This window comes from Nicotiana tabacum, chromosome 3, assembly GCF_000715075.1.
Source record: "Nicotiana tabacum cultivar K326 chromosome 3, ASM71507v2, whole genome shotgun sequence".
Taxonomy (NCBI): Eukaryota; Viridiplantae; Streptophyta; class Magnoliopsida; order Solanales; family Solanaceae; genus Nicotiana; species Nicotiana tabacum.
In genome coordinates this window covers 179376571-179387311 of record NC_134082.1, presented here as the reverse complement: position 1 = coordinate 179387311, position 10741 = coordinate 179376571, and the positions used below count along the sequence as shown (strand labels likewise).

At 37.5% G+C, this 10741-nt stretch overlaps 1 protein-coding gene across 1 annotated transcript; it reads left to right on the top strand.

Moving 5' to 3' along the window:
* The first annotated feature begins 4667 nt into the window (after nucleotides 1-4667).
* On the top strand, nucleotides 4668-5452 carry LOC107831009 (homeobox-leucine zipper protein ATHB-52-like). The gene has a single exon (XM_016658722.2). The coding sequence runs from the start codon at nucleotides 4780-4782 to the stop codon at nucleotides 5296-5298; it is 519 nt and encodes a 172-aa protein (XP_016514208.2). The 5' UTR covers nucleotides 4668-4779; the 3' UTR covers nucleotides 5299-5452.
* The last annotated feature ends 5289 nt before the right edge of the window (nucleotides 5453-10741 follow it).

Below are 10741 nucleotides of genomic sequence, written 5' to 3'. Positions count from 1 at the left end.
CTCCGTGTATGCGGGCTGATTAGCTCTTGTATAAATAAGCAATACCCTTTCTATGCGAGCTTTTAATTAATGACTCAGGACTTTGACCATATTTAGCATTTAGATAATTTAACCCCTTTAAATAATTAGGAGGTGTGCCATGCCGAATAAAAGGACAATTGCATGGCCCTCACTTTAGTTGGCGTTACTCGACCCTAGAGGTCGAGGCGTGTCGTTTACCAAAATCCATGGTCCTCGCAAAGTGCAAACGTGTAGTTACTTTAGGCATTGTTTAACTAAATTACTTTCTTAAACTCGGGTGCGCATTGATGTGACCCAAATCCAAACCTCGATGAAGTCGAAATGTGTTGACAATCACGGGCGCATTGATTGCGACGGGGTTCGAAACGCGTTTTTCACGACATCGTAATTCTTATAAAATAAATAAATGATAGAAAAAATGGTTCACAAATTGAAACGAGCCTCACCGAGCAAAAATAAATAAATGTGGGGCCCTCAATAATTGGTTGATTAAAAATATTTTAGACTTCGGGATGAGCCGTTTAGTAAATTTCGCAGCTTCCCCAAAAATAATATTACGTTAAAACCTTTAGGCGCGATTTAATCAAATTACTTCTTTAGACTCGGGTGCGCATTGATGCGACCCAAATCCAAATCTCAACGGAGTCGAAATGTGTTGACGACCATGGGTGAATTGATTGCGACATGGTTTGAAACGTGTTTTCACGACGTCGCAATTCTTTTAAAAAATAAATAATGATAAAAAGCGGTTTTCGAATAAAAGGCACATAAGCTAGCATGTATTAAAATCAGATAAAATTAAATGCAACAGTTAAGCGACCGTGCTAGAACCACGGAACCCGGGAATGCCTAACACCTTCTCCCGGGTTAACAGAATTCCTTACCCGAATTTCTGGTTCGCGGACTATTAACAGAGTCATATTTTTCCTCGGTTCGGGATTCAACGGGTGACTTGGGACACCATTAATCTCCCAAGTGGCGACTCTGAATAATTAATAATTAAATCTCGTTCCGATTGTCCTTTAAATGGAAAAACTCCTTCATGCCCTTTCCGGGGTGTAGGTGAAAAAGGAGGTGTGACATGCATATAACTTAAAATCCAATTAAAATAGCTGGAAGTACCTGCTTTTAGAATGTTGAGCTCAATAGGCCAAGCTAAATGTAGAAAGTGACTACTCAGAATGACAGCCTCATTTCTGTTCTTGTGTGTACATTATTGCTTTCACTTGATAGTATTAAATGAACAACTTCCGAGTGAGGCTAAAACCAAGGATTATTATTATTATTATTATTATTATTATTATTATTATTATTATTATTATTATTATTATTATTATTATTATTATTATTATTATTATTTTTCTTTAATTTGGAGTACTTTTCGTCATGATAGGTAGATTAGTGTCTTTAAAATCAGATAAACGGACTGATCGATGGTGGTAATTAGGATATACCGAAAGATACTTAAATAGTTGAAGATTTGAGATTAAATTCACACAACTTCTGTAGAAAATGACCTTTGTTGTCCGGAAGAGTAAAGAGAATTAATATAGTAGTTTAATACCGAAATTTAACCATTCCCTGCTGCGCTGATTATTTAAGGAAAATCAGTAGAATAAGAAGAAAAAAAAAAGAAACTTACATAATTACAAAGATTAAAATTCAAATGTTCCTCGAGGACATAGCATTTGGAAGATTGTGGGATTCCTGCAGCCCCAGGTGGACACGAGAGTGGTCCAATAGCAGTTCATCATTTGATATTTGTCCATAATTTTTTTTCTTTTTTTTTTAAAAAAAAAAATTCAAAAATGTGTTTGTCCATGAAATTTTACAAGTTTTTGGAAATTTTTCAAAAATGAATTTTCCAAAATTTCTCTTTCCTCGCTCGTAAAACTGCAACATTTTTTCAAGTGAAATGCATGTCCAAATATAATTTCAAATTTCAAATACAATTTTTTAACTTAACTCCAAATACTACTTTTTTTAATGTCCAAACGCCTACTAAATTTTACATTTTGGAAAAATAAAGTGTTGGAAAATCGCTCTATTACAATAACTGAAAGATATGTGAGAAATATAAAGCTTTTGTGCTTGAATTCCAAATAAAAATAGCATCCCACTAAACTAAGATCATGTTACAAACAAGGTTTTAAAAAATCGAATCACATTTAATGCATTTATACGTAATTTTACCTTGTATTTTTACAAAAAAATTATTTTAATTTCATGACTCTACCTTGTATTTATACGTAATTTTACCTTGCTAATCATTTGATAATAACTTTTACCGCTATGCCAATTAGAATTTCAAATTCTCTAAAAAAATATACTTTTTGCAAAAGAAAAATTGAAATGACAAGATATAGCGTGACATGATACGTCCATAGATCAAAGTAACAAAAGGGCTTTGATATAATTGAGGTAGTTTCAGAATGAATTTTCTTTTTGTTTTATTTCTTATACTCCAATTGTTTCCAAATTCACACGATGTCTTCAAATATTAATTTATGGGTCCTCTCCCTTGATCAATATATGGTCTACTCTCTTCTATATGTCCCTACATATACTATGTTAGTTCTAAAACTTTGAATTCAAATAGGTCAAGTTGTGAGAAGGGGAATGAATGTATAGCGTTTCAATGTTCATGCACTTTCCCGAAAAAGCCAAGTACTCATGATTGTACACGTGCAAAGCTTCAAAATTCCTAGAAAATGGATTTTTAGAGGATTTAATTTAATATAACTGATAATGTTAAAAAACTTAGGTTATTCGTATAACTGTAACTTATTGGAGCATGTCACATGCTTTACTTTTTAGGTCGCTAATTTCACTTATTATGATCTCTAGATAACTTATAGTGAATTTTTAAAAGTTAAATTCTTTTTAAAATAACATGTTGTCATGAAAAATGCCAAAGTATAGTACCCCACTGGTACAGGTGAAAATTAAGTATATATATATGCCAATTTATCAATCATCGTGAAGTGGGGCTAATATTGCCCTCCATCCAAACGACATTTTCTTTCAAGTGCGATATCAATCAAGCTTGGGAAATAGTAATTTGCCCTACCCAAAATAGTATATGTTTTTTTTTTATCAAAAGCCGTACGTAGCCTTCTATAATTTTGAGTAGTTTTCTACCATTTTCTTTTTACAACTTCTAACAATGGCGGATCCACCTTTGGAGATATGGGTGGTGCAGCGCCCATTGGTTTTGGCTTAATTATATAAAATATTCATAAATAATACCTAAAAAAATTTAATAAATGATCATGAGCATCTACTATAATCACGTTTGACCATCTAAAATTTAAACTAAAATCAGTGAAACACCCACGACCTATAAATCCTGGATCCGCCACTGACTTCTAAGGTACATTTGACATTTTAAAAAAAGAAAAACATATCGCTAACCTAGGCAGAATTTTATAAAATTTCAAATTAGAGGAGCGTATGTTCTGTACACGGATACTTCAAATTAAGTCGAACAACTAAAACTCTTCATATTAAACCTAATACAGTACTAGCAGAAAAATAGAATAATAACCTGCTATATATAACTGATTAAATTTCAGTAAAAATTCTTTACATGTTAGTCTATATAACTGCAACTCACTGTATCATAAAAGATATCAAGAATGTTGGAGTAGATTCCTATCATATTCAAGGTCTTATTATAAGTTTCTGGTAGTCATTAATCTGTATTTTGCATGCCATTCCATATCTTTTAATTTTCTCGATGCATGGTGTGGGGAGAGAGAGGGTTTGTGGGTCTGGCCTAGATTGAATGGGTAGTTAACATGTCCTTATAGCTGATTTAAAGGAGGATCAAAGTCTTCAAGACAAAGCTTAATCAGAGTTCAAAAGAGTAACAGTTAGTATTAATTATGTACAGCTAAATATTATCCACTAACTTAAAATCTTCACTATATTAGAGCTTTAATGGTTGACTATTCTATTATCTCTAGTGTTAGCACCTTGTGCAACTAGGACGTTCCGATTGTCTAGTCGTTTTATAGTTAATACTACTACATGAATTTTCATTAAGTTGTCACTTTATGAAGGATATTACTATGTATTAATATGAGGAAGTCAAATAAGAACCAAGTTGTTTGGCATTTGCATGCTTCTCTTTTGTATTTTAAATTTTTTTGAAATCATTGAAGTTGGTCAGCAAACGTATACTTCCCTTGTTTGTCTATGCTTTTTTAGTCTATGGTTTTTGAGTACGTGTTTATGGTATTGGTCTCGATCCTCGTAATGTTGCTTTTCTTTGTTTCCGTTAATTTATTATAACCACTTATGTGGCTTGAGATTTCTCTATATAAGAATATTCTAGAAACACAATGATATGCAATCTTGAAAATCATAATTTTAGCAATTACAAGGTGGACACCTAAGATAATAAATCTTCAATCATGTTTTCTACTTAAAGACTTTGAAGTTAGACATAAACCAAACCAAAGCTTACTAATTACAGATTTAAAAGTATCATACGTATAATTTTAAATTGATCAAAAGATTTAATGTCAGTGTACTATCATAAGTAGGCCACACCCACGTGATGACCTCGTGTATGCATGAAAACGATATCTTGCCCAACTTTCTTTCATCTCCCCTAGCTTCTAGCTAGCTCCCTTTAGTTACGAAATTGAAATACTCCTATATATATTTATAGGGGATCCAAACCCAATCATTCTCTCCTTCTTATATGACTTCCAAATTCTAGCATTTTTCATAAACTTCCTATTAATCATAATGGATTTCTTCAATTCTCAAACTCGGAAGAACAATCTCAAGTGTCACAAGAAAAGGCTCACTCAAGATCAAGTAAGGCTCTTGGAGATTAGCTTCAACTCTAACAACAAGCTTGACTCCGATAGAAAATCCCAGCTCGCTCAGGAACTGGGATTGCCACCAAGGCAAGTTGCAATATGGTATCAGAACAAGCGAGCACGATGGAAAAGCCAGAGCCTTGAGGTTGATTACAAGGCCTTGCAACAAAGATTAGATAATGCCATGTCGGATAATGAGAGGTTAAAATTGGAAGTTGAGAGGCTTAAGGAGGAACTAAACAAAGCTCAAGAAATGTTGTTGGCATTCAATACCACAACTAATAATTATTCATCAATATCAAGTTCTTGTGATGAAGTTGGGAGTTCATGTTTGCAGCTTCATACTCAATCCAAACATCATCTTGATAAGGAGCTCTATGCTTGTTTAATTGGTGATGAAGGTCACTTTGGGCATAATTTCTTTGCTTCATCTATGTCTTGACTTTGATATATTGAGCTACATATGTATATGGTAACTAAGTACATGCCACAAAAAAATGAAGGATGTTTATGTGATATGAAGTTGTTTTTTCAGTTTTAGCTGCCATAGTAATTAAGGTTTTCCTTCTTCTTATTATTATAAGTTTTCTTTTGTATTTGTTCCGCTACTTTTTTCCATTTTGAAATTTCTTGTGCATAAAACAAATAATTGAGCCAGAAAGTTCAAAATTAATGCTAATTTATTCATGAACAGTATGGTAAAAGTTTCAGATATTCAAAAATGACCCAATTTCTCCTTTTCCTCGCTGCAAAGGTTTCCCAATATGATGAAACAGAAATTATATTTTCCAATAATCCTTTATTCTACGTTGGATACCAAAAATCATGAGCAGCGTTAAGTTTAAGCAAATGCACTAGCTGGTAATAATTTTAGTGAAACCTAGCCAGGTTGTGGTGGAATGATATAGTTTTTTTATCCTTAACTATAGGTTTTAATTTCGAGCCTTGAGAATAAAAAAATTCTTTCAAAGAGTGCTTTACCCTTTAGTGGAGCTTATACGGCAGATATCAAAATTAATCGAAACCTCAAACGCGTACCAGACAGCGTGCGAGAAGAAAAAAGCTGTATAATGGTTTGGACATATTACAGCCCGTCTCTGTTAGCATTAGTGCAACCTAACAGTTATAATAGTTTGCTTATCTGCTCAAAATTACTCCCATGCAAGATTCACGACTACTTCTAGAGACCAGAGAGATAGGGCTAATTAAATTGGTTCCAAACTTAGAGATTTCTCAAAAAATTTGCTCTAGTCCATCATGGTAACTAGGTGTTAGACCTCCGCCAATTGAACTCGACTTGACAACAAGAGTATTGTCATGAGGCAACAAGAGTATTGTTAAGCTAAGGTGCATGAGCAGCACCAAGGCAAAAATGGGAAACGGGCAAGTGATGGCCAAGACTTTGATGGAGGTGAGGCAGCTTGACAAAGGCTTGACAATGAGTTGCGGGCTGAGGGTGCCACTTGATCATGACAAAGGCATCAAGGCATGAGGCATTGATGCCATACCAAGGCAGAAACGATGAGGCAAAGGCAGGCTAATGTGCAACGGGAAGGCAGTGCGCGGACAGACTTGTCATGGCATTGAGTTGCGGCAAACAGGCCAAGTTCGTAGGCAATGGCAAAGGCAAATTGTGGCACAATGCAGCTGGATACAATGGCATTGGTGCCTGGTCCAAGCCAAGGCACGAAATTGGGCAGCAAGTCTTGGATTGACAAAGTCAATGGTGGTTACGGCAGATGCTGTGCACATGGGCAGCAGTTGGGCTTTGCTAAAATGCTGGCCGAAGTTAGCAACGTTTTTGGGGCCATGATCCCACTATCCTTTAGCATGATTTACATTATCCTAGTAGTTGGGGGTGCCAACTACACTAAGCTAAAGTAGTGGGCTAAGTGGGCAAGTGCCTAAGCCTAAAAATAGGCAACTATTGTGTAAATGACGCTGGTTCATACATTATAAATGGACAACACCCTTTCCCTTTGGAGAGTGTGGGAAAAACCGTGTAGAGTGCATGTTTGAGTTAGGAAGGAGTCCTAAATCTGTTTTCAAGAGTGAAAACAACCTAAGGCTAAGAGTAGTCTTATGAGGGTCAAGAGTGATCTTCATTTTTGTACGCGGACGTACTTTGAGTTTGAGTTCTTTGTATGCTCGAGGTAAATACAAAGTTGAGAAAAGAGTTTCCTTTATTTTGTGTCTTTTGTTCACTTTAAAATTTTCTGTCCCTTCATCTATTTTTCGTTGCCTAAAATCAGTCTAAGCTTACTACGTTGAAAGCTGCCTAAATTAATCTAAGTCCAAAGTTACTGAAATTTTGGCCGAGTGTTGGAGCAGGCTAAAGTCAAGTCGAGACTTGGCTGCCACGCGGGCTGTTGTTTTTTATGTGACATAAAACACGCATGTGACAACTGGTATCAGAGCGGAGCAAGTTCGTGATGGAGACACGACGAGCAGTGGCAGATTTCGTGGTCTTGTTCGAGAACATGGCTGGTGGTAACAACGAACTGCGGGAAAGGCTAACAAAACTGGAAGCACTGGCGGGAAATGTTCGTGATGGTGAAGAAATTCAAACCCTCGTGACAAGGCTTGCTGTTGATACCCAATTTTTTCCTATGTATTTTTATACAAAATACTTTCAAAATAGCATGTACGTGCACATATAAGCATGCCCCAAGAGTTTTGGTATTTTTTCCTAATTCTTAAGATTCTTGAAATCAATTTATTGTCTATTTTAGCAGTGCAAAATCCATAATTATTCCCAAAATCATCAGTTTTGGTGAATAATTTATTTTATTCCCATATTTATACCAAAATATAGTTAAAATAATATTTTTACATTTTTACAAATTTATTTGGTATGTTAAAAGCTAAATTGCATATAATTTCAATCGTAGCCTACTTTAAGATTAATAGCATTTTATAATTGTAAAATTGGTTCCAATATTTTTAAATTAATATTTATATACTGTTTGTTGGCTCAGTACTTTTAATTTACTTTCAAGATCATTTTACCATTGTTATAAAAATAAAAAGGGAAAACCTGGCTATTTAAAATCTGGCCCATTGTATTTCAATCATAGCCAAATTGATCACTCTAATTGACCCAATTCTGAAACCCAATTGGACCGGCCCAATTCTGATTTAACCCAACCCCTTTACCCATTTATCCGACCCGTCCGGTTTTCTTTTAATCCCAGCCGTTGATATTTTAGATCAACGACTCCCCTCATCCCCTTCCTTTTTTAATTCAAATGACTCCTTTACCCTACCTCATTCTCATCAACCGCCGCCTCTGCAACCCTCCACTATCTCGAACCCTAGACTCCTCCTTCCTTGTTCCACCGTGTTTTCACCGGAATCCATGGCTTCTCAGGCCATGGACAACCTATATTCACCTCCTCCGACTCTTGCATGCCTGATGCTCGAAGGTTCGAGGCCAGACCTCGAAGGTCTTCACTCAGACCTTCACCGATTCGAAGATTCCGGCCATCTCCGGCTTTGCTCCGGTGTCTCTTGGTTTTCTGAGCCTGTTTCTGACCCCACGGTTAGAGAAAAAGGGGGCGTCGACAGCATGGCGACTCTGCTGGGGATTTTCTTTAAGCTTTTACCATTGCACGTTGCTTGTGACTTTATTATCTCATTAATTGCTTTACTTACTGTCTTTTATTCTTTCACTACGAAACTGACTTGGCTCTTCATGTCTTTTCTTTCCTTTAGCTGCTTTCCTTTACTACTTTATTTCAATGTTGTTGTAATTACTGCAATTATTGTAATCATTCATCTTATGAACGTGAAGATACATGTCAATTTGTTTCATTCTTGTAAACTGCATCTTCAACATCATATTCCACTCGTGCCAAACAAACACTATAGCAACACTTATAATGAGTGGTTGCGCTCTTCCAATATTATCACCCTTTAAATTCGGCAAAGGCATATTTATGGTAAAACCAGTCGATCAGTGGTGCAGTCGACGGTTCCGTGCCTTTCCCTCTTGAGTTATCCGCTCAAGGGTACATGTCTAATACCCCAATAGAAATCTTACTCTGTCTAACTGTGCATGCATCATGGTCAAACCTAGCCGAGTCAGTTATGTTGTCCACATAATGACTCATTAAGATAGCCTTGTCCAAAGTCCATCGGGTTTCCCTGAAACCCAAACGGACACCTACATGTTCTGTGCATTTATTTGGAGAACTAAATGTTTTTATGCTAATTATTGGTTTAAATAGTCGAGTCTGGCAGGGTAAGGGTCTAACACTCTGTTTTGCAGAAAATGAGGCACAAAGTCCCCAGATTTGGCATGGTAACCAACATTCATCCAAGGCCGCTGAATTGGTGGGAAGATCTCCACTCCAGTGATCAGACACTCGTCCGCAAATACTTAGGGAATCTGCCGTCTCTTCTAGAAATCCAGCCTGACGACAAAATCATAGAGGCTGCAACTCTGTTCTGGGATAGTGAGAGGTCTGTATTCCGCTTCGGGAACCTTGAAATGACTCCTTTGCTCGAAGAAATAGGAGGCTTAGCTGGTATTCCTTGGGAGACTCCGAGTTTGCTTATGCCAGAGAATTGCAAGGGTAGGGGTTTCCTTAAAATGATGGGACTGAAGAAGAACCCAAACTTGACCTGTTTGAAAGACTCCTACATCCCATTCGACTAGCTGTACGAGAGGTACGACCATAGCAAGTCATACCGCACCTACTCAGATGAATTTGCCCTTACCTCACTGGGGCATATTCACAGAAGGGTCTTCGTATTCATGTTTCGTTTCCTGGGGATGATAGTGTTCCCTATGAAGAAGGCTAGGATCCACACTACACTGGCCATGGTAACCAAGACTCTGATGGAAGGAATTGGCGGACAGTCTTTCAGTATAGTGCCCATGATTGTTGTTGAGATATACCGGGCTCTGGACAACTGCCAGCGAAAGGCCAGTCATTTTGAGGGATGCAATTTGTTACTTCAGATCTGGCTTATGGAGCACCTCCAGAAAGGAGAATACCGACAAGAGATCTTACACAGAGACTGGGATGATCATATTGCCTTCCACCAGCCAAGGCGTATGAATTATATGCCTAACATGTTCGCTCAACCAGAGGACGCTGGAAGATGGGTGGAGCTATTTGAGAATCTAAAAGAAGACCAGGTACAGTGGATGGTCGAATGGTTCCCTACAGAAGAATTCATTGTTCGATCCCGAGACGCACCATTTCTCATACTCATTGGTCTAAGAGGAACTTATCCCTACGTTCCCCTCCGAGCCATGAGGCAGGCTGGAAGAAAGGAAATCATACCAAGGGTCGACAAAATGAGTCACTTTAGGGCCGATTTCCAGGACGATGATAGCCCTCACAAATGCCAAGCTCAACACATGTGGCATTGCAAGCTCGTTTTGGGGAAAGAATCTATTGAGCCAGACAGGTATCACGCTGGTTGCGTACCACACTATTCGGGTTGGTTGGAAGATAATCACAATGGTATGGGTCAGCCCGGGTTCATTCACGGACACAGAATCATCGACGAGAAAACTGAAGCGCGGGTTAAGTACAATCAACTGCGCAAGAGAATTCAAGAGTGTGAAAGTGAGCATCGGGAAATACAAGAAGCCCATCAAAAGTTGATCGAGGAATGGAAGGATATGGCTGTCAGCGCCAACAAACGACTAGGGTATTTGGAGCGAGGTCTAGTGGAGCTAGAAGGAAAGTTCCTCAAGAGGATTGAAGATTGTCGGAATGCTGAAGGGAATGCAGGCGGACATTTGGCCCAAGCTTATTTGCTGCTAGGACTGTGCGAGCTGGTGAAGCTGTTCGAGGGGGATAAAGATGCCAAATCTGGGGAAGGTCCTTCTGGGACCAAGTAGTTAGGAGTCTTTTATTTGCTTTTAA